The 22,806-nt window shown below is 43.9% G+C and overlaps 1 protein-coding gene across 2 annotated transcripts in view; it reads left to right on the forward strand.

Moving 5' to 3' along the window:
- Nucleotides 1–22,806, forward strand: part of CREBBP (CREB binding protein) — a 97,166-nt gene that overhangs the window by 22,255 nt on the left and 52,105 nt on the right. For both annotated transcript variants that reach the window (XM_058816393.1, XM_058816391.1), the window contains one exon: nucleotides 15,939–16,115. In XM_058816393.1, coding sequence (XP_058672376.1) covers nucleotides 15,939–16,115 — 177 coding nt within the window. The remainder of the gene's footprint in view (nucleotides 1–15,938; nucleotides 16,116–22,806) is intronic.

Consider the following 22,806-nt stretch of genomic DNA (forward strand, 5'->3'; position numbering starts at 1 on the left):
GGGAGGATCTTTGTACCCTGCTAATGGACAAGTGTTGGAACACCACCAGCTGAAGATGAGATTTCTCTCTTGGAACAAACTGTGGTGGCTCCCTTAGTCTGATATGGGGCATCTTGGGTTAAAAAGCATTTCTGGATCCTCCTCTGTGCAACTGCTGTCAGTGAGGAATGTGTGCACAGGCCTGGTTTGTTAAACTGTTCAATTTTAATCCTGTTTAAAGACAGCCATCAGATCTTGCCTTGTTTAAAAGCTTGTTCAGGATTGTTTCAATAGCTTCGTGGGTATTGTTAAGTCTTCAAGGAGGACATCTTTTATAGAAGGACTGGAAATGTCACAGTAGCTCTTGAAGTCACTGTGGTGTTTCAAAACAAACATATTTGTCTCTTAATGTTATTTTAAAATTATTTTAACAGTGTAAATTATTTATAGTTGCATTTCTCCATAGTTAATACCAGGCTGTGATATTTGTGCTAAGTAGTTGCTTGGAGTAAGCAATATTAATTTTTGTTTCTTTTAATGTATTTAATGTAACCTGTACTGTGAGTTTGTTTCTTGTCTATTTGATTTTTCTCCTTGGTCTGCAATTGAAAAGTGTAGTTACTTTTAGAGTCACAGCCTCTCCCTTCAGTGTTGCCCCCTTTCCTTTAGGATTCATGTTTGTCAAGGAGAGTATACATTGTAGAGGAAGGACACAGAATATCTCTTTTCTTTATATTTTGGAGCTACTTTTCCTGTTGCTGTTCCTCCTCAGAGCTACTGTTGTCTTTTCTGCCACCTCTGTGGAATATCACATTCCTTGGGCTGCCTGATAATGTATCCTTGGCCAGCTTCTGGGAGATAAATGGGGAAAGAACCTCTTAAATAGTGCTACTGTTTTCTCTTACCAGAACAGCTTATTCCTTATAATACTCAATTTTTGGAGCATGACGTGCTCTCCCTTTCCTTGGCTGTCTCCAGCCAGCTATAGGCACTGCTGAGGTGCTGGCAGGCACAGCTGGCAGTTCTGTTGGGTACAGTCTGCAAGGCTGATATCCACAGGACAGGAAATAAAGGGAGGACTGCAGACTTTGAGTTTGATATAGAAATCTGCATTTCTAGAATCACAGAATCGTGGAATGGTTTGGGTTGGAAAGGACCATAAACTGATCCAGTGCCACCCCTGCCATGGCAGGGACACCTCCCACTGTCCCAGGCTGCTCCCAGCCCTGCCCAGCCCGGCCTTGGGCACTGCCAGGGATGCAGGGGCAGCCACAGCTGCTCTGGGCACCCTGTGCCAGGGCCTGCCCACCCTCCCAAGGAAGAGTTAACAAATGTAAATTTCTCTTCTTTCAGTTTGAAGACATTTCCCCTTGCCTGTCACTGCTGTTCCTAAACTTTGACTCAGCTTAATGGTGATGAGGTGCAGGACAGAGATACTCACTTGGGAACCTATGTTAGAAAACTGTGTTTTGGTGTGACCATAAATGTATTTTAGTGCACACTGAAGCTTCTCCTGGAATTAACTCATAAAAACTTTCGCCTGTGAATATACAGTGGAGTATCTGTTGAGGCATATCTTCACTGAATTTCAGCCTTTCAAAATTCTCTTTTCAAGTATTGTTGAATTATTCTTCATGTCCAAACTAGATTTTCTTGATGAAACAAACCTTTGAAACATCTACAATTAATTTTGTGGTTCCGGTTAAATTTCTGTTCTTGTATACTAAGAATAATTTTTGTTTATCTGAAGAAAGCCACTTGCTCTGCTTGGCACTTATAAAAGCTCTTGAAGCAATTGGAATGCATTGATCAATTGTGGCTAATTATTCATTAGAGCTTTGAAGTTGTTGTTTGCAGAGGTGACACTCATTACAAAGTAAACCTCCTCAGCTTTATTTTGCTTCATAAGTACAACAGTGATACTGAGTGCAGGAATTGTAGTAGATTTCTTTGTGTTTGTACTCAGGCTTGTGAGAATTTTGGAGACATTTTCTTTCTTCAGGCATGTATACAGTGGAAGCATATGATCACTTGATTTTCTTTTCCTGGGAAAAGTTGATTTCCAGTTAAGTGTATTAAGAATCTGTTCTCTATATATCCAGTCATTTGTAAAGAATGTTTTCCCATGAAATTTTGTATTTTGTATTTCAGTAGTTGTGGGGAAACACGGGTTCATTTTTTTTTAAAGGCATTGGAATACTGAAGTTCTTCTTTGGCCTCTGTGAAATGCTTGGAAGAGAATTTCACATCTTATTACAAGTGGTAGTAAAACACCTAGCTTCTTTTTAATGGGGTTTTTAAAATTTTACTTCTAGTTTTACCAAATTTTAGTAATAACGGATGAAGTAAATTACAGTTATTCCTGGACAGTTGAGTATTTTAATTTAAGTTAATTTACTGCTGAAGAACAAGACAGTAATTGCTTTATGAATCTGTTGTGGTAGGCCTTGGTTATAGCAATTAGCTTAAAGTGATGGGAGACTTGGAGCTTGGCTTCTTCTGACAGTGGTAGCCAGATCATGATTTAATTATCAAATCCAATTCTTGAAATGTTACATTTTAAGGCTTTCTTGTTACTGACTTCAAAGTGAGTATTTTTAACTGAATGTTTTGTCAAACTGCCAAACCTGCAGGTTGGTTTAGGTGAGCTCCCTCACCTCAGCTCAGATAACATCATTGCCACCGTTCTTGCACTGGGACTGAATTCACTTTTTTTTTTTTTTTTTGGTAACACCACTGGCTTTCTGCCATAAAATGATTAATCTTTTCCTTGCCTCTCCATCTGTCCCTCTGGCATATACATTCCAAGTGCCATGGTGACTTTCTTTTGGAACACATTACTATAGGATGAAATAGCAATTAGTAGAGACTTACTTTTTTTTTTGTCAGTAAACAGATGCAAGATGATGCCAGTGTAGTAAAGAAAGCCTGTCTTTCCCCTTCCCAAATGAGCATGAATTCCTAATGGACCTGTCTTCTGTGCTTCTCCTGGAGCCCTAATCAGTGAGGTGGACCTTGCTTCGTGCTGGAGGCTTGGGCCTCATTCCAGAGGGAGATAAGAGTCCAAAGAGCAAAGTCCTCAGCTGTGCTTGGTGGAAAGCTGCTCTTTGGTGTGGAGTTTGTGAGCAAAGCACTGCTGGGAGCTGGGGCAGCAGCACCCAGGGGCTGAGGAGGGGTTAACTCCAGGGGGCTGATGCCAGATTGTAGCAGCTCTGGAGCTCTGTGTGTGCTGCTCACCTGGGATCTGCTGCTGAAGTGTGCAGATGGCAAGGCACAGGTCCCTGTCTCTGTGTGTTACCTCCCTGGGAAGCAGGAGTCAGCATTCTGAAAGCAGCCCTGTCCTCTTTCACTGTCACTAACAGCATTAAAAGCACCTGAATTGCCTGTCAGTCTGAATTTCTTAGGTCTTCCATTACCTAGAGAAGATTGACTCCTTCATTCACAGTACTTTGTAGACTTCAGTTTGTAACTTCTGAGCAGCTGAGACACCCAACTGTTTGATTTCCTTGTCTTGAGAGAGAGAGAATAAACATCCAAAGGAAGAAAGTTAAAACTATTTAAGCCAAGCAAGGTGATGTGCTGCTTGTAAAAACATTGCAGTGGATGGAAAGAGAGAAAAAGGCAGCAAAATGCTGAGCATTGTAACCAACTCATGTGTTGAAAGCCCAGATTTGAGGTAGGTGTGGTAATTTGATGGCAGGGGATTTAAAGGCTTAGTCTAATAACAGAGTATCAAGTGGCTGATTTTGGTGAGGCCCATAAAAGAAGGAAGGAAAGGGTGCTTGGGATGGCATATCCAGAAATTCTGAGTCATCCCTGTCCTGTAGTGAAGTGGACAGGGACTGCCTGGAGGCAGCAGCAGGTAGCTGGGGCTGTACCCATTCTCTTCATGCTGAACCCAGAGGATACTGCTTGGATGTGTAGGTCACAGTGGGAAGTACAGAAACTCCCATTTTGTGCCAGCTTGATTTATTTTCTAAAATAAAGACGAGAGAGAAGAAAAGTGTCCCTAACATCTCAGTGATGTAACTGGGGATTTTGGGTGAAGCATGAGATGCTGAGTGGCTGTGGCTCTGTAAGGTTGGGGTGTTTGTGCACAGCTGCTCTCAGCCTAAACCTGTTGATGAAGTGGAACCTTGAAGTTCCAGCTCAGGCATTCAGAAAACAGCATCAGAGTTTATTTTACAGTAGCCCTGGAAGGGTGGGAATAGTTACTGTCTCCTCAGCCTTTAGTGTTTTGTATCACACAGGGTTGTGTTGATGATACAGGAGGAGGAAGTAGGGAGACTGTCCTTCCTTGCAAATCCAGGGATTTAGGAGAAAGCAGTAGTGAGTGGCAGATGTGTTTTACTAGAGCAGTTTTCACTGTTGAACAGCCAAGCTCTCACGTATGCAACTCTTCAACACTGCTGTTAGTTTGTGAAGATCTGGCCTCTTATCAAAACAGATCAGATCTAGGATGCCTCTGCTCTCTCTCATCTTTAACTATGACAGGCATGTTCTGTTCTCTGAAATAATTTAAATTATTAATCTGGGACTTTAATTGGTTTTTAGCTTTGATACCATAGACTAAGTCCACAATAATACAGGGATAGTGGTGGCTCACTAAAAGGCTGACATTGTGACTTCCTCCTGCAGTTATTTTGTCGGGTTCAGAGGTGTGGGAAGAGTTTGGTGAGGAAAAAAAGGTGGTTCTGACCTTCCTGTTTTTCTATTGTCAGAACAGATCAGAGTAGCACACCCAGTGTGCTGGGGCTGTGTCCTCACTCTGCCACTGTCAAAGCTGCAGTTCTTTACAGCACCCTCACCACGGGGATCTTCTAAACTGTTTCCTGTCAAGCTTTCAGCTCACTCTGTGTCCTCAGATAATCTCTGAGGTGCTGACAGGACAATGCTGGCAATGGTGGTGGCTCCTCAAGAGCCCTGGGGAGTGTCTGCTGCTAATGCAGAGGGTGGTGGCAGAGGTCTCTGCCTTCCTTCATGGACATGTCAGTCTGTCAGTCTGTGAGTCTGTCATGGTTTATTCCTGAATTTACTGCTCCCACTGAGATTCTCCAACCTGTGCTGCCACTCACTCAGTCCCCCTTTCCCTGCAGTGGGATGGAGGGGAGAATTGGAGGCAGAAAAGGCAAAGATCACAGGCTGAGATAAGAGCAATTTACTGGAAGCAGCAATTAGATAAGAAACAGGAACAGCAAGGGGTATTAATAACGAAAGTATATTGTAAAAAATCGTGCAAGAGGATATGAGAGAGGCAGGTGATTCCCATGCAGAATGCTCAGAACAGCGTTACCCCCCTCCCTCCTGCTGGCTTACAGGGTTATCAAGAGGAACCCCTTCTCCCCAGAAGAGACTCCTGGGTTTTGGCAATGGCATGAGGTGCTACAGAATAACCTCAAGATCCTGGCCCTGCCCTGTCCTGGCTGGAACCAGGACATTACCCCTTATTCCATACCATGTACTCATGTCCAATTCCTACACCTTCCAACTAGCTACACACATTGGTATTTATATTTATATATATTCACATCTCCCACAAGCACAGATATCACTTCTGTAGTCACTGGCTGTCCCTCCAAGATGTCTGTTGAGTTCATTTAGTCCATGCCTGTGGGTTCTGTCACTCCTAGATGTTTTCCAGGGCAGGAGGGCTGGTGTGCTGTTGGCCAGTTGCAGACTGCATCAGGAGCTCACATGGCAGCATGATGTGAGAAAGGCACTGTTCCTTTGAACATCCAGCCCAGCAGTGCTAGACAGGGTTCCAGGAGAAGCTGTGCTTCAGGGTCACTCACTTTGGAAGCAGCTTAAACCTATTCATGAACTACCAGGATCTTTTTCAGTTTAGGTGTTCCTTGGATCCTTTGTATCCCTGACTCCAGAATCCATGGGGTCATTCTCAAGTCTCCCCAGGTACTTTTTATCAGACTTGCCAGGAAGGACCATTCTCCCTGACTCTAGAGCAAGGTTTTTACATCCTGTCCTGTCCTGGCTGGCCCAGGGGCTGCTGCTTGAACAAGCTCTTGTTTGATCTGTTCAAAGCTTTTTGTTGTTCACTTTCAAGTGTTGTTCCACTTGAAATAATTTTTCTTCTGCATCACAAGATGGAGAGAGCTGACAGTCTGTCCTCTGGGATGTGCATCCTCCAAAAACCTACAGTGAGGCCCTTTAACCTTACCTTGCTTTATGGCAAACCCAGCCTTCAGGAGGGTTTGGATTATCTTTCCCCTTTATCAAAACCCTCCTGTGCCCTGTTCTCCCATACAATGATGTCACCAATGTGCTGTGAATGTTCTGGAGCCTCACCCTTTCCAGTGCAGTCTGGATCAGTCCATGACAAGTGGTGGAGCTGTGCTTCTCCCCCTGGAGCATGTCCAGCTCCCAGTAATGGTGACTTCATTCAGGCCACTCTAGTCCTCTGTCAGTCTGCACTTTCCTCTGGACTGACACACTGGCTGTGCAGGGCTATTGAAGGGAGAGCAGGTCTGGCTGAGCTCTCCAGTCCACAGCCCGTCCCATCGATGGGGTCCTGCAGGCCCAGCTGGTGCCATGTGGCCACCAGGACACTGCTGTGGTAGTGATCAGGGCTTGTTGTTCTTCATCCCTCCTCAGCCTCACAGCAGAAGGGTCCTCTGCTGTGAAGGAATTCAGCTGTCAAATTCTGTCTCCAGAGCAGCTCTTCTTGAAGCCAGACAATTCCCTTTTAGGACCTTGAAATACCAATACCCTTTCCTGAGGTGATCCATGCCAAGGAAACCTGGGGCTTCTGGGCCAGTCACAATGGAGTGTTCTGCCATTTATTCCCAGTCAAACTCACTTCAGCTTCCAGTACAATCAGCTGTTGGGATCCCCCTACCACCCTAAACACAGAGCTGGATTCTGTCCCTATGGATCTCAGTGGCATCAGGGGACATTGTGTGCCAGTGTCAACTGAAGCCTTATATTCTTGTGTGTCTGATGTGCTGTGCCATGGATCCACACAGTCCAAGAGATCCAAAGTCCCTTTTCTCCACCTGGCTGGGGAGCAGGGCCCCTCTAGTTCTGATCATGGTACTTGTTTGTAACAAATATGAGCCAGAGGTTTCTTTAAGAGGATGTGAAATAACATCAGCCCTTCATTCTGCCTGAGGATGTGCCCACAGGAAACTGGAGGGGCATTTATCCTTGAAGAACTTCCTGTGGTGGTTGTTCCTCCTCTCAACTCTCATGCTCATGCTGCCAGGGCAGAGGTGGGATTTTCATGCCACTTCTTCATATCCTCTCTGTGACCATGCAGGAAGAAGCAGAGGTTGCCTTGTGGTGTGTCCCCTCTCAAGCTGGGGGCAGCTTGCTCCCAGTAGCAGAGATTCTGGTCCCTTCTGGTGTCCACATGGGACTTTTACTTTCTAGTTTGCTCCATCTGATGTGCCCACAGTCTTGGTCAGTGCTTCCACAGGTTGGTAGGGAGGAAAGAAGATTATCTTCATCTTGCCAGAGTTCAGGAGTTCTCTGAAGCCCTGTTCTCATTTCACTGACATCATGGCCACTGAGCAGGCCCATGGCCATGGTGCACTCCATGCAAACTTCCACTATGTACATTGTGTACTTAACATCCGAGGGAAATTAAAAACACTCTAAAACTTTTGTAACAGGCCTAAAGGAGGAAATGGGGGTGGCAAGCTGGGGAAAACCAATTTCTCCTGTTTCCCCACAGACTGCGCACGGTTATTAATGGATTCCCAAAGGTAGTGCCGAGGTGAGGGCAGGAGAGCAGCACTGAACACCCATCTCAAATGGCCCCATTGCTCTTGATGGTATCATCCCATAAACTGACACCCCACAGGAGAGCAGCAAAGCCACCCTGCTGCCTCTCCTGCTCTGGAGAAGAGCACCATGATGGGCACTAAAGGGAACGGGTCAGGTACCACACCCACAGGAGCAGACAAAGCAGCCCTGTGACCAGCGGCTCCACACCTAATACAGCAAATGCTCTGATAAATTTGTTTCCAGCTTGCTTCAGCAGATCTATTGTTATCTCAATCCTGGGTGTCAGATAAGGCTGTTGTGCTTTAAGAATGGGATTCCCCAATTTGTGCTCCAACTGAGACTGTCCCTGACCCCCTCCCCCTGCGGTGGGATGGAGAGGAGAGAGGCACAAAAGGCAAAGATCAGGGGTTCAGATTAGAGCAAGAAACATCAGTGAGATAAGAAAACAAAGAGAGGCGAATGATTCACATGTAAAATGCTCAGAAAACCCCTTCTCCCTGGAACAGACTCCCTTTCCCCTGCCCTCAGCTGTGATGGGAAGTGGTACAGAATAACCTCTGTGTCCTGGATGTGCCCCCTCCCAGCTACTGCAAAAAATAAATCTGTCCTGGCCAGAACCAGGGCTGTGTCATAATCTACCTGTCCATCTCTGCTCGGTAATCTTGGGAACTTAATTATCTCTGAGGCCATTAAGAAAAATGGGTCAAATTGACCAGTGATTTCCAAAGTGATTAGAGAAAAATTGATCTGAGGGAGGGGGAGGATGTGCAGTTTCCCTAGGATGCCTGACTAACAGTATAACTGGTTTGTGATCCTGCAGTCAATGTCAGTCTGAAGAGGCGACTTAATTGCTGCAGGATTGAGTGAGTGGATGGAATTCTGTGCTGGAGTCCATCCTGTGTGTGATCTCATGTCTTTACAGGAGCCATCACCTGGAGCTGCACTCAGCCGTGCTCAGTGACACTTCTGGGGTACACAGGAGGGTGCAATAGTTTGATTAATTTATTGGCTTCTGTTCTATACCTCTGCCTTCCTGGACTCTGGTCCCTGAGTTTGGTTAATGGATTCTAGTCAGAGTCTCAGATTATTTTTGCTTCCAGAGATAATTTTTTCTTTTCATCTTTTGGTGTTGTCTCTGGACAAGCAGAAGATAATTTGTAATTATCTTTCTATTATAAGGTTCCATTTTATAAAGACCAGAGCATATGGAAATAACAGTGGTACAAAGACAGGATACCTCTGATTAGAGGCCTTATGATTTTTGTGAACTAACTCCTGTTGATGAGTAGAAGTGCACACTATTTAAATAAAACATTAATGCAATTTTAATTATTTCAGTGGTAGTCATTTCCATTTTTTTCTAATTTTGGCTCTGAAGCTACAGAGTTTCAGCTCCTACCTGTTGATCTGTCTTTGCTAAATAGAAAATATTTGTGTTACCACCTTTTTATTCTCAAAATCAGTACTTTAGAATTACATCAGCCCTTGCCTTAATAACATAAGCAAATTATTAAGCTTAAATAGTAAGCTAAATTAATTAGGCTATTAGATTGCAATTAGCCTGTCTTTGGCCATGCCCATTAGTCCTTTGAACATTACTTGAGGCCTCTCTGGATTCTGTCACTTTTACCTGTCATTCCTGCACTACTACAGCTGTTGGTCCTTGTTGCAGCAGCATTCCCATCACTCCAGACACATAATGATGGCACTTTCCCCTTATCCAATTGTCTTTTCATCCCTCCTGTTGGCATATTGAGGGCTCACATTTGTTCTTCTTCAAGCCTTTTGCAGATTAATGACTTTCAAAGTCTGGCCAAGCTTGTCTCGTTTGCTTCCTTTCTTTCCAGGCTGTTTTCTAGTCAAAAAATCCAGCAGATACTGAATTGAATATTAATGATAACTATTTTTATTTTATAGGATTGGATCATAATCAGATTACTTCAGCCAGGCTTATTTTCCACTGAGCCCGTGCTGCTTTGAGTTCTCTGATTCTCATATCAACCTTTCAGTATTTTTTCTGTTGTCAGCTCAGTCCAAATCTCATGGTATTGTTTTGGTTTTAAATACTTGGCCAGAATAACCTTCTTCCATTTTTGTACAGAGTCAGTGCTTCAAAACTTAATGAAAATCAACATTTAACTTGGAGATAAGTTTGTTGCTTTGGGTGTTTGGTTTGGGTAGGTTTTGGGAGTTTTTTGACTAATCTGTCTGGACCAGCTAATTTTAAAAAAGATAATTATGGCATTAACTTTAGGTAGGTAGTGGTGGTGTAAGATACAAACCCAGGAGCACTATCAGAGGTGGGTGCTGCTCCTTGGCACTTGCCTGAAATGCAAGTTCTTTCTCTCAGGAAAATGGAGGCTGAACTCAGTCTGTCCTGCCAGACCTTTTATTAAATTTGGAAACCCTGGAGTGAACAGTGGGCTGGAGCAACAGAGGAGAGCAGAATTTCCCAAGGGAAAAGGGATTGCAAGGAGCATAGCTGCATGCAGGTGTGAGGTTTCTGACAGTGTCTTGGAGGGGAAGCTGAAAAGGGAGTAGGAAATGATGAGCTTGTAGCAGGGAATGGGGTTTGTGTTGGTTGTGTGTCCTGGAGGAATGTGGTGGTGGAGTGCCCTGACTGCAGGAGTGAGAGCTGTGGTGGTGGAGGTGAGGGGACAGTTGATAAAAAGTTAAAGGAGGAGGGAAGGGTGGAGTTTATTTACAGCCTGAACCCTTGGTGTACAAGAGGGAGTGTAATTCATGCCCTTGATGCTGGGAGGAAGGAAGCACTGTGGTGTGCCAGTGTTGCTAAAGAAGGGAGGGAAAAAGGAAGCTTTAAAAGCAGAAGGAACAGCCCAGTGTGGAGATCCAGTCTGCTCTGAAAGGCGTCTTCAGGAGCAGATAGGTGAACTTGTCACTTGTCACATCACCTCTCAGCTGCACCCTCAGGTGAGGTTTGTAGGTTTGGTCACAGGCTTCCTCTAGGAAATCTCTGAAACTCTAGGAACTAGAGAAAATGGAATTGCTGTTCTGCTTTGAAGAGAATAAGACGTAAAACAGGAGAAGCAGCTCCCACAGCTGCTGCTCAGAGCACTGCAGTGTGATGGCTCCTGTAGTCCAAGGCAGCTGAACAAAGGTTTTAAGTGCTGGGGGGGTTTTCAGCTTGGAAGTTTGTGCATTCCTTGGCTTATGAGAGTAGAGTGAAATAGCCCATTTCTTATCCACACTCAGTAATAGATTCCAGTATCTTAGAGGGTTGCCATAGTGATAAAAAAGGGAACAGAATCTACTTGTCTTCCTGGGATAGCAGAATTATTAAATTAAATGCCTCTTTTCCATTAAAGGAGAGTGTCATTATCATATTTCTGAGAACTGTTTTAGAGCAGAAATAATGTGTTTAAGGTGGTGGCCTGCATTAATCATGTTCCTTCTTGAGGCACCCCTGGCCTTAACTTGCACTTGGGATACACCCCTTTATCTCCCCCAGTGCAGCTGGTGGAACAGAGCAACACCTTTCTTGGGAAAGTCTGCTCTACCCCATCAGAATTCATGCAGCTGTGACCACAAAAAGCTGGGCAAAAGAAGCAAGATTTTCCCAAAATTGCAGCACAGAAAGAGAAGACATGAATTACAGAGGATGAAGTGGGATGAAAGGAGTGCATGGGATGGAGTGCAGGGAACTGAGCTGAAAATGGTGGCAGGAAGAGAAAGGAGGTGAAATAATGGAGGGAGCAAAGGCAGCATGTAGGGAACATCTATGAGCTTAGAGCAAAATGGGAGTGAACAACATAGCTTCTCTCTGACAGTTTGAGTTTTCAGCTTTTGGGGTCGTGGAGATGCACTGGGTGGAAGGTGGAATAGCCCTTGATGCCCATCCTTGCCTGCTGCATGCAGGTGGAAAAAGAAACAGCTCACACTGCATTGCTCTTTGCTTCCCTTCCTTTTAGAAAAGTAAATTTAGCAAACTTTAAGCCAAATACAAATCTTTGTGATGGCTCAGAGTTCCCCAGGAAAATGACCATTCTTACCAGGCTGTAAACTCCAGTGTTCTTGCTGGTTTATCTTCTTTGGTGACTTTTAATTACCTGGTAATCTTCTCCTGAACTATCTATTTTGGGATCAGAGTTCTGTTTCAGAAATATAAAAACAAAGGTCTTCTGAGTATCTGCCTTCCCTTACCTGCTTGGAAAAATCCTGGAAGCAGAGAGAGGAGTTGGAGTGTTTGAGCCTTCTGAGTCCTTTGCTTGGAGCTGCCAGTTTCCATTTGCAGAATAAACAAGCAGGATAAACTCTTTACAATGTGTAGGCTCAACCTTCTGCATATATTTACCAGTTGTTTTTTGAGATTTCAATCAGCCATGGTTTAAAGTTCCACAGAAGTCACTGGGCTCAGCGTTCAGATAATTAACCAGGAGCTGCAGTTTGTGCCTGTGTCTTTCAGTGGGTGATACTCAGGGATCTGCCTGATTCTTCCTTTCCTCTCCTTCCCCTCCTGTTTTGCTGCCTTCCCACCAGGGAGGGGCTGGCAGTGCTTTGCTTTGCTGGAGTCCCTACCTGGCTGTGTTTGGAATCAATTCCAGCTGCTCCTCAGGGCACCAGGAGCAGCTCTGGATCTCAGTGCTGTTTGTCAGCAGGTTGTTCTGCCACTGAGGCTCCTCGCTGATCCCAGACTTGGTTGGAAGCTGTTAAAAATGGATAAGAGTTTGTTCAAGCAGGTCTCACATTGTGTTGTGCATTCTTAGTCCCTGGAAATCACAGTCCTGTTAATTTGAATTCTTCCCAGGAAAAAACTGAGTTTAAACCCTCCTGAAACCATGAACATCTATCAGTTTTAATAAAGTCATCTTGTGGATGATTCCTCCTTATTTTTGTCTCCGTATTTGCTTCAGGGATTGCCACCCAAGAAAGGTTTTTCCACTTATTCAGACCTTTTTTTTTTTTTTTAAGATGAATTTCAAACAAAAAATGAGTCTTAAGTACTTTGTTTCATTGTCAGTAATTTTCAAAAGTGAAGTGTAGGTTAAAAGGCAAGTCTGCTGTTTTACAATGTTACCAAGTGTTGCTAGTTTGTAAAAGTTACAGACTGGTGTAATGCTTTAGCTTTGGGTTCCTGTCCCTTAGGAAAACACAGCTTTGGACACTGAAATACAATTGAAGTACAATGTGGCAGAGAGCAGGTTAACCAAAATACAGAGTTTCAAATGGAAGCTACTCTGCTTCCAGCTGGATTTCAGAGAACAGCAAAGCATTTCTTAAAATTTCAATCAAGTATTTATTACTTAATGACCACCTAGAGTAGGAAAAATTATCCTTATCCTATTAAGCACTCAGCTTAGAAGATTTAAAACGTTTCTTTTTTGTTGTGATCTGTCTAATAACAAGATCTGTTGAAAAGGAAATGTTAAAATAAAAAAAACGAACCATGTGGTGGTACTTGTTAGCATTGCAGAATGGGAATCTTCGAGTCATTTAGAATTTTAACAAACTTGAAGCTGTCTTTCAAGACCAAAATATTTCTAATATTTTTCCCTAAAAAATCTGTTTTAAACATTCTTTATTTTTATTAAAAAAGCATTAGTGTTTCCTGATAACGAGATGAGAACACCTCTCTGTTTCTTTTTGGAGCAAGAACTTAAATTTGAGGTAAATTCGCTCAGAATTCTCACTGCCCAAAGAAAATCTCTCTTCTGCTCTTTGAAAATGCAGCTGTATAAGATTCTGCCAGAAGCCTTTAACACCAGTCTTCCAAGCTCAGCACATCCATTGGGCATTCATTGCCTGCACTGAGCCTTTTCCACCTCCTCCCTGGTGTCTGAGGCTGCTGCATCCATGAGCTGCCAGGCCCAGCATGGGCTCTGCTTGCCATGGGCAGAGGTTTGAGCAGCATTTCTGTCTCCCACTTTGGGCTCCCCATGGCTCTCCCAGTGTCTGTAAACATCTGCAGGAATTGTAGTGGTGGCTGCCAGAGAAGTCTGTGTATTATTCCATTAAAAAACTCCTCCAAACTTTCAAGCAAGAAGGGCAAAGTCCTTCCAACAACAAAGTTTGTAGTTAGGAATTAGACATGAGGGGACTGACTAACAGCCCCAGAGTTAATGTTCCTATTTCTGGCTTCTGAAAGGCTTCAGTAGTTCTCCTAAGCTTTCTCAGAATCTCACTTTTAGTTTCAGAAATTTTCTTCCCTGTTGATCTGATAGACCCCTACAGCATTAATGAACAGCTGTCATTATCAGATGACACTTTCTCATACCTTGTCTGAAATAGTGGGTTGAGTGGGTAATTTTATTAAATGCTTTGCTATTAATTCTTCAGAGAAAGCTGCCAAAATCTGTGGTGTAATAAATAATAATTAAAATAATTTCTCTGAACATGCAGTCTGCAAAACAAACACAGAAATGCAGAAAATTAAAATCTTGATATTTGTGCAATGTGATAGCAGCTAACACCACTTCTCTTTAAAGGCAGTCTTGGGACTAAACTTTAGATGCTAATTTTTGGTCTTACTTGCTATTTGAATTATTCAGCTTTAACTCTGGGACACAGCACAGATTTGATAACCTCATATATTGCAAAGTAACAGCTTTTGGGATTTTTTTAATGTGTAAAGATAGAATGTCTTGTACAGTGAAGAAAGGCCCAAGTCTGGCAACAGTCACTGGGCAGGATGCAGGGAAAGGGAGCATTTCCTAACATAAAACTGCTTGGAGAGTGGCAGGGCCAGCTGTCTGAAACCAGAGGGGACAAAGTACAGGGACAAAGAGGACAAGGCCCAGTCAAATTGTGTTTATTGGGCTCTGCCCTGGTGTAATTTGCTGGTTATAACTGGTGGTTCCTCAACAGCTTGTTCAGCTCAATTCCTGTAAGCATAAAAAGCAAGCCCTGAATAATCCCTCATTATGAGGCTGTTGCAGTGATAAGCTGATGAGAGCAGTCCTCCTCCCAGCTTTGGACACAGTCCCTGAGTCCCTGCTGGTGAGAGAAGAGAAGAGACCAGGACCACAGAACTCCATTTTGTCCATTTTTGTGTTGAGGAAGGAAAGTTAAAGAGAGTTGAAGGGAGCAGGAAAATAGGATTTACTATTTCAAATAAAGACTTTTCTCAGTGGTTGGGTTCATATTTAGGACCAGGTCATAAAGTCACCTAGAAATCCTCCCAGTGTGAGGCAGGAGGGTGAACAAATATGATCTATTGAGTAGCTCCTATGGGAGGGACTGAGGGAGCTGAGGGGGCTCAGCCTGGAGAGCAGAAGGCTCAGGTGGGACCTTCTGGCTCTCCACAACTCCCTGACAGGAGGGGACAGCTGGTGGGGGTCAGGCTGCTCCCACAGAACAAGGGACAGGATGAGAGGGAACGGCCTGAAGCTGTGCCAGGAGAGGTCCAGGTTGGACATCAGCAGGAATTTCTTCCCAGAAATGGTGGTCAGACATTGTAAGGGGCTGCCCAGGGAGGTGGTGGAATCTCCATCTCTGGAGGAAGCCAAGGAAAGCCTGGACATGGCACACAGGGCTCTGGGCTGGGTGACAAGGTGTGATGGGCTCAGGTTGGACTCTCAGTGGTCTTGGAGGTCTTTTCCAACCTCAGTGGTTCTGTGGTTCCAGTGGAGATTTCACCATGGGGGAGACTCCTGCAGGCCAAGTGGCTCTTTGGGTGTACAATGTTCTCTCCAGTCATTCAGGGGGAGTTGTGTCTCTGTTTTCTAGTTTTGGGAAGTTCTTGGGGTGTCATTTATCAAGGCTGTCAGTCTTAAACATCTTTTTGCTCAGACACTTCTCCTCGAGTACCAAAACACAAGTTGATAACCATTTGCTCGATGCCTCTGTATATTCCCCTCCCTTCCCATCTGTCTGTGTGCAAAGTCATGCTTTGTGCTCAGAATGCACAAAGTATCACAGAATTTGAAGTTTGTTTGCTCTTCTAAAGTTCCTGCAGTGTTGGAAAAGTAATTTCTGTTCATGTGGATTGAGAAGGATCGTTTGATTTTGTAAGTTGAATTGTAAGACTTCAGCCCCACACAGTAGTATGTATTTGTAAAACATCTTTTTAGGATATATTTTAACTAGGTAAAAGTTGTGAAGTTGTGAATTTAATACTGAGAATTTAATATTGAGAAACTTACATTGGAAATTGGTCTCTGCAAATGTAAAGACGGATATTTGACATATGTTTGAATTTTTTTAATCTCCCTTTGGAATCACAAAAATTCTAATCACTTCATTCATTCATTCTTTTCCAGCTGGGAATGACAGGTAACACTACTCCCTTTGGGCAACCTTTCAGTCAAACTGGAGGGCAGCAGATGGGAGCTGCAGGAGTGAATCCTCAGTTGCCGAGCAAGCCGGGCATGGCCAACAGTCTGTCTCCCTTCCCTGCCGACATCAAGAGTACTCCCGTCACCAGTGTGCCAAACATGGTGAGTTGGACCTGCTGCTTCCTGCAATCTTTACCTCTTCCTCATGCTTTCTAAGTTTTTGGGTGATCCAACACTATCAAATTACTTCTCCATGCTCATTTAAGCAGAGTTGTCCCATGGTTTCTCATTTCCACTTTTCAGTGTGTATATAGAGCTTCTGTCCATTTTTATGCAGTGATTATACTCTGTCAAGAATCACAGTTATAAAAACTGCATTATGCACTATATTTTGTTTTAAAACAAAATATTTATTTATTTATTTATTTTTATATTTTTTTTAGTTACAAAACAACTCATAATGCCCCTAGACAAGAAAGGACACAAATGAGCCCTAATTTTAACATCCCTCATAATCTTCCTCCTACTCATTAACCCTCTAGGGCTGCTACCCTACACCTTCACCCCAACCACCCAACTATCTATAAACCTAGCTGTAGCCTTCCCCCAAGTGAATCCTTTCATTTTGGCTGGTATATTTAATTTTAAACCACATAAAAATGTCTTCTTCAGGTTCTATGTGTTAATTAGAATGTGTGGGGTCAATTACAATGTGTTTGGTACATCACCACCTTCCTGAAACTCAATAGTACCTCATATCCTTTGAAAGTGATGTGGTAAACACCCCAGGTGCTTCTCACTTTATACTGTGCATGACTTGCATGTCACAAACTTGCAAGAACAGTTCTTATTAGGACACCTTACAAGTTTATAGTATGATGTTTACCAGAGTTCTCTTCATAAAGTTAAATTAAATATTCCCGTTTGTCTCAGGATGTTGCGTATTAATCAAACTGCTTGTGTTGTTTCTATGGAAACTCCAGCTTGTTGCATTTTATATTCTTATACATGATAGCAGTTACTATAGAAACTTGTAAGACCTGCAAATTGCTTATTTTTTAATTTAAATCCAAAAAAGCTATTTTTTGGCACAACCAGTGCTTGCTCTTCCATCACTGTGTTTGCTACCTGCCTGTCACTAATAAGCTCTGTATGAGAGGCAAGGGGATGCAATAAACTTCCTCTTTTCTCAATTTTAGAGAATCACTTCCTAATTTTCCTCTCGTTATGCTGTGAAATCTCTCTCTAATATCATCATTTACTGTTTATGATTATGGAAAGGAGCTTGTGACTGGATTAACACCATGCTCAGAACACTACTTGCACTCATGGAGAATATTTGTGAAAGACAATTTGCTGCATGACTACTCTTATTGTGTTAAGTGTTTGTACATCTGTACATCAGGTGTAAAGCAAGTGAGTTATTGTCCTGATGCTGCAGAAAGGGGATTGTCCTGCAGGTCTCCCCAAAATGCTGTATTCATCTCAGGGACTGGGTGATGTTAAAGCCTAATTTTATGCTCATTTAGAAGTCAGGTTTGGGAAAGTCTAAGTCTTAATATACTCACCAATATAGGATGTAGTGGTCAATTTTCAAGTAGAATAAAAAAGGCATTTCCTATCAAGGCTCATGAGGTGATGGGAGAGAAACAAAATCAAGAATTGTTTTCTTTCTCCCATCTTGTCCAAGAGAAAGAGGAAAGTAAGGGAAACTTTCCCAGTAGTATCAATTGCAGTTTCAAAATGTCAAAAATACCAACTGAGAGAACAATCAGAACCATGTGTCTTCATTTCTCAGGTGTCAAAAGCTTTTCATGTCCAATATATCTTCTTTTCTCTCACATCACCACAGAGAGTAACAGGCATTTCAGCCAGCAGACATTGGCACTGTGGAGCCCAAAGGTCTCAGCTCACGTGGGGGTTAGAGGCATGGTGGTCCTGACAGGGGTGTAACTTCAAAAACTGAATTTCCATCTAAACCTTTTTATTGCAAAGCCAAGAACTTAAAAAGAAATGTCACACTTGTTAGAATTTAACCTTTATTTGGCAACAGTGGGTAAGGCAGTGTAATTATTTGGTAATAGCACATCCATGGCCATATGTTATTCCTTCCACAGGGACTTTGCTTTATTCAGTGAACAATATGAACAGAGCCCCTGGAAAGAGCACACAGTCAACATTTAGTTCTATTTTTGCAGCTCAGTGTGTAGCTGTGGGCATTGCTGGCTGAATGTTTCAATATATCTCACTTGGTCATTCCAAATGCTCTTTCCTGTGGCAGTCAGCACTGGAGCAGGTTTATGCTTTGGATTAGTTCATTTTCACAGCACCTCTCTGAGATAAAGATGTGTGTTGTCCCAGTTTTAAGCACAGAGGCACAAGGAGAGTAAGACTGGCAGAATCTGCTGACTCAGAACTTGAAGTTTGTAGGCTCTGGCTTGCTAAACCTTATTTGATATGTTAAGGCATTACCTTAGGGTAAAATAACATCCACAGCAGTTCCATGAGTTACAGAAACACACATCTAAGTGACATCTGTCACTCACATTGGGCAACCAAAATGTGACCCCAATGGCTCTTGTGAGAAGCAGCTGGTGACAGAGGCAGGTCCCCAGAGCAGAGCTGCAATCCTGCTGGGTGTGCTTGCTGCAATCCCACTGCCATTTTCTGTGTCCTGGGATGCTTTAGTCCCTGGAGATGATGGTTTATTTGATGTGCTTGGCCTGGAGACACTGAGGAAGGCAGCAGTGATGTGGAAAAGGCCATTGTGTTTTGTTAACATCCATCAGAAATGAACCTGTGCAGGGTCAGTTCAGGCTCCATCCACTACAGCAACTGAAAGACAGCTGCATATTAAAAAAAAAAAAAAAAAAAAAAAACCCATACAGGGTCCTTTGTGGGATGAGTGCAACCACATATCTTGCTAAACCAGCCCTCTGTGCTATCCTTATCTTAAAGGGCCCCCCAAGTACTATTCCATGTGAGAGACAAAGCCACGTGAATGAGAACACTTGGTGGTGTGAGGCAGGAAACCAGATTGCAGCATGGCACTGAGCACTGTGGTTACCACAGGGGTATTTAAACAAGACAAGAGGAAGCAGAAAAGTGCAGTCATTGTCTGAGGATTCCTAAGTCCTAAAAACCAAAATATTTTTAAATACTCCTTTCAGTCTTTAGCCTTACACCTTATACGTGCACTGCAAAAGTAAAAGATGATTAAATTTCTTAACCCACATTATTCTAATCATTACTGTGTGACACCCCTGTCCCCAACAGTAACCAGGACTTCTCCTGCTAGGCATAACCCTGGCAGCCAGGACAAATGTGCTGTGGATTTGGATTTTTGATCCAAATTCAGGCTACCACTCTGCTGAGAGCAGCACTGTCCATCCCCCTCAGTAAAGTGGGTCTCTGAAGGGTTAACTCAGTGCAGCCATGCTCCAGGCATGACCTTACACTGCACCCTGAGAAGCACGTTTGGATTAATCTCTTTAATTAGAAAAGAAGAACAAACCTTATGCTATTAAAATGATTAAGAGGTCAGCATTAAGGTATTAATTTTCAGTGCCAGCAGGATGGATTGATTTTGTTTGTTTATTTTTTTTTTAATGGTGATGGGCAGAATGGGCAGCTTGAAAACTAGAGTGAAAGGTTTGTTTCTAAAAGAAAAGCCTTGCTTCTGATGTTGGAAGTTTTGGTGCCACATTGCTGAGCCTCAGTGCTGCTGGAATGGCAGTGCTGTGCTGGTGAGATCATGCACAGTCCCTGGGCTGGGGGTGGCAGCCACGCTCTGCTCTGGGGCTCTCAGCGTGGTGGGCAGCCACTCTGGGGGCCAGCAGCCACTCTGGGGGCCAGCAGCCACTCTGGGGGCCAGCAGCCACTCTGGGAGCCAGCAGCCAGTTCTGGAGTGCACAGCCTCTGATTCTGGAGTGTGCAGCCTCTGGGAGGAGCTGCTGGGGGAGCCCTGTGAGGTTTTCCATCAAGGCAGCTGAAGCTTTGCTCTCCCTGCAGTGCTGCCCATTCCAAGGGTGGTGGTGGATGGTTCCTTCGTGGGCATACCAGTAAATCTGGTATTTCTGCATGGCTTAGGAGCACAATGGGGGAACTTTGGCTTCCAGACACCAGCATGGTTTCACAGTTATCCCAATGACCAGCAGATGGAGTTGAGAGAATATTGCTTTTTGGGAGTGAAGGAAATAATTTTTCTTCAATTCTTGACTTAGAATTGGAGCAGCATATCTTCTCCTGTGCTTTTTTCCCCCCTCATCTCTTGCTAAACAGCATCAGGAGCTCTCTGTTGTGTTCTTCTTTGTTTCTTTTGATGTCCTATGGATTTCTGTAATAACAGATTTTGATCAGAAGACAGAAGAAGTGACTGGGGTGAGGATGTCTCAGGTGTGCTTTACTGCAGACCTCTGAGGGAGAGGAAGAAAGCTTTTAAACTGGGAGGCCAGGTTTAATTAGAGCAGGTAGAACTGTAGCTACTTAAAATAGACAACTGGTATTTTATTCTAGAGATGAGAGAGAAAAGGCTTTATGAAGAATCACTTAACTCCAGTGCCCTTCCAGGGAGGAAGGCCTGTGTTCTGAGCCTTTCTGTGATTTTTCCTCTCTTGCAGCACAGCCACTCTCCTCTCTCCCTGTGGAAAGGTCTGTGGCTCTTGCACTGGCAGCATGCTGAGTGTCTGCTTGCTGCTCTCTTCAGCATTCTCCCAGACTCTGCTGGGTTTGCTGTCACTGTGGTCACCTTCCCTGTGCCTGCCCTGACCTCCACTCTGAAATTCAGATTCTCGTTCATAGGCAAGCTCACTCCTTCCCTTCCTCAAGAAAATCCCACCTGATTTACAGCAGTGGACAGCTGGGAAAAGGCTCTGCTTAGGTCTAAAGGAGAAGATCTTAATAACCTGGAAACAAATCCAGCAGCTAGTGTTCAGTGCCAGGGAAAGGACATTGTTTTGTTGGGAGCAGAGCATCTCTGCCTTGCCTTAGTGCAGGAGTTCATGCTGGCCATGTGGATTGCTTTGAACTGTGAAATATTTTAGCTTTTGCATCATCTGTAAATACAGTGCCAGGCTGGCAAAAGCTGACAAAGAGGAATTAATCTTTTCCCAATGCTCTGGCCCGTGTTCCACTCTCCCCTCCCCCATATGCAAACATAACAGTGGAGAGTATCTATTGCTGTGTCCTACCCTATTCCAGCAGCTGAGGTGCTCCATAGTCAGCACTCCAGCAGCATGGCTTTCCTTCCCTTACAAAATTCTCATTTGTGCTTTATCCTTTTTTCTATTCAGGATTTGCTGTCTGGGATTTTTACTGTTCCTCATTCCTCAGGTTGTTTTGTCCCCCATTAAAATACTGAGGTTTATGTAGGGTATATAAGCCCTCAATATTTTGCTGAGGCAATTTCCTATATGTGAGAGCTGGAATCTGTCTACACTTTCCTGTATTTTGTCCCCTTTTTCTACTTTGAAACACTTCTTCAGTGTATGTTTCTTGGCATTTGCTGGTCCTGCAAATCAGAAAGATGAGATAAAACTCCACAAGTGGATCCTTAAGAAAGATGCTTATCCAGCCTTGATGCTTAGCAGACTCAATGGAATAGAATTGAGACCTTTACTGGTTTTAAAACAAAATTCTGTTAACAATTAAAAGTGAAGTGCACTGACCAACTATTCAGGTTCTTTCTGTGGCCTGACCATAGGAGCCTTCCCACCTTTGAGGTAGTCATGGGCTTGCAGGTTCATTTGCCAGTGCCACCATTGAAAGTTGAAAATATTCCTGTTTACCCTTGACATGAAAACTCTGCCTTTATCCATGACAGTGCCAAAGCTTTGAGATAAATCCTGAGCTCTAAACACATTCTTCATGTTAAGACCACAGCCTCAAGCTTCTCCAGGGGAGGTTCAGGAAGGATTTCTTCCCAGAGAGGTTTGTCAGCACTGGAATTGGCTGCCCAGGGAGGTGGTGGAGTCCCCATCACTGGAGGTGTCCAAGGAAGGCCTGGAGGTGGCACTCAGTGCTCTGGGCTGGTGACAAGGTGGGGATTGGGCACAGATTGGCTTTGATGATCTCAGAGGGCTCCTCCAACCTAAATAGTTCTGGGATTCTGTTGGCTTTGTGTTCAGGAGCTGGATACCTTCCTACCTCTCCTCATTTCCCAGAGCACTGCCAGTGCTCAGGTTGGTGTTACAGGCTGACATCACTTATTTCCCTCCAGACAGCAGGACGGCCTTCTGAGGCCATGTCCAGTGCAGGAAACCTCTTCTCCTCTCCTGTGGAGCCTTCTGCCCACCATTCAGACTCAGATTCTGATTCCTCCTGCTCTTGGGTGAGGAAATGCAGCACTGCAGGGTTTTGGGGCACAAATGCACATATTTGTGCATGCAGTGCTTATCTCAGCCCATTTGTGCACCTGTGAGCCTCCAACCTCTGTGGCCAAAGCTGGGGTTCCTAGTGTCACAAGGATCCTTCCTGTTTGGACAGGACCAGGCTGCTCATTCCATGCTGAGAGTGATTGCTGGAACCAGGGAAAACACCATCCGTGTGAACTGCAAGAAGTGTAAACAGGTTCTGTGTCACTTTCCCAGTGAAGCTCTGCTCATCAGGACTGCACTGGGGAATGCCTTTGGCCTTGCTGCCCCCCAGTAGCTGCTGCTTGATCTGTCCTTCAGTTTTGGGACAGAATGATGCTCCCTGGGCTCTGCAGAGCTGGTTCAACACTTACTAGAGCAGTCCTGCAAATCCTGTGGGCAGGAAAGACTTTTTTGAATCTTACTGGAAAAGTATGGGGATACTCATTATTGCAGTTGGTCACACTACGAACACTTAATTAAGATAGAAATATTGCTGATTG

This window comes from Ammospiza caudacuta, chromosome 17 (assembly GCF_027887145.1).
Source record: "Ammospiza caudacuta isolate bAmmCau1 chromosome 17, bAmmCau1.pri, whole genome shotgun sequence".
Lineage (NCBI taxonomy): Eukaryota > Metazoa > Chordata > Aves > Passeriformes > Passerellidae > Ammospiza > Ammospiza caudacuta.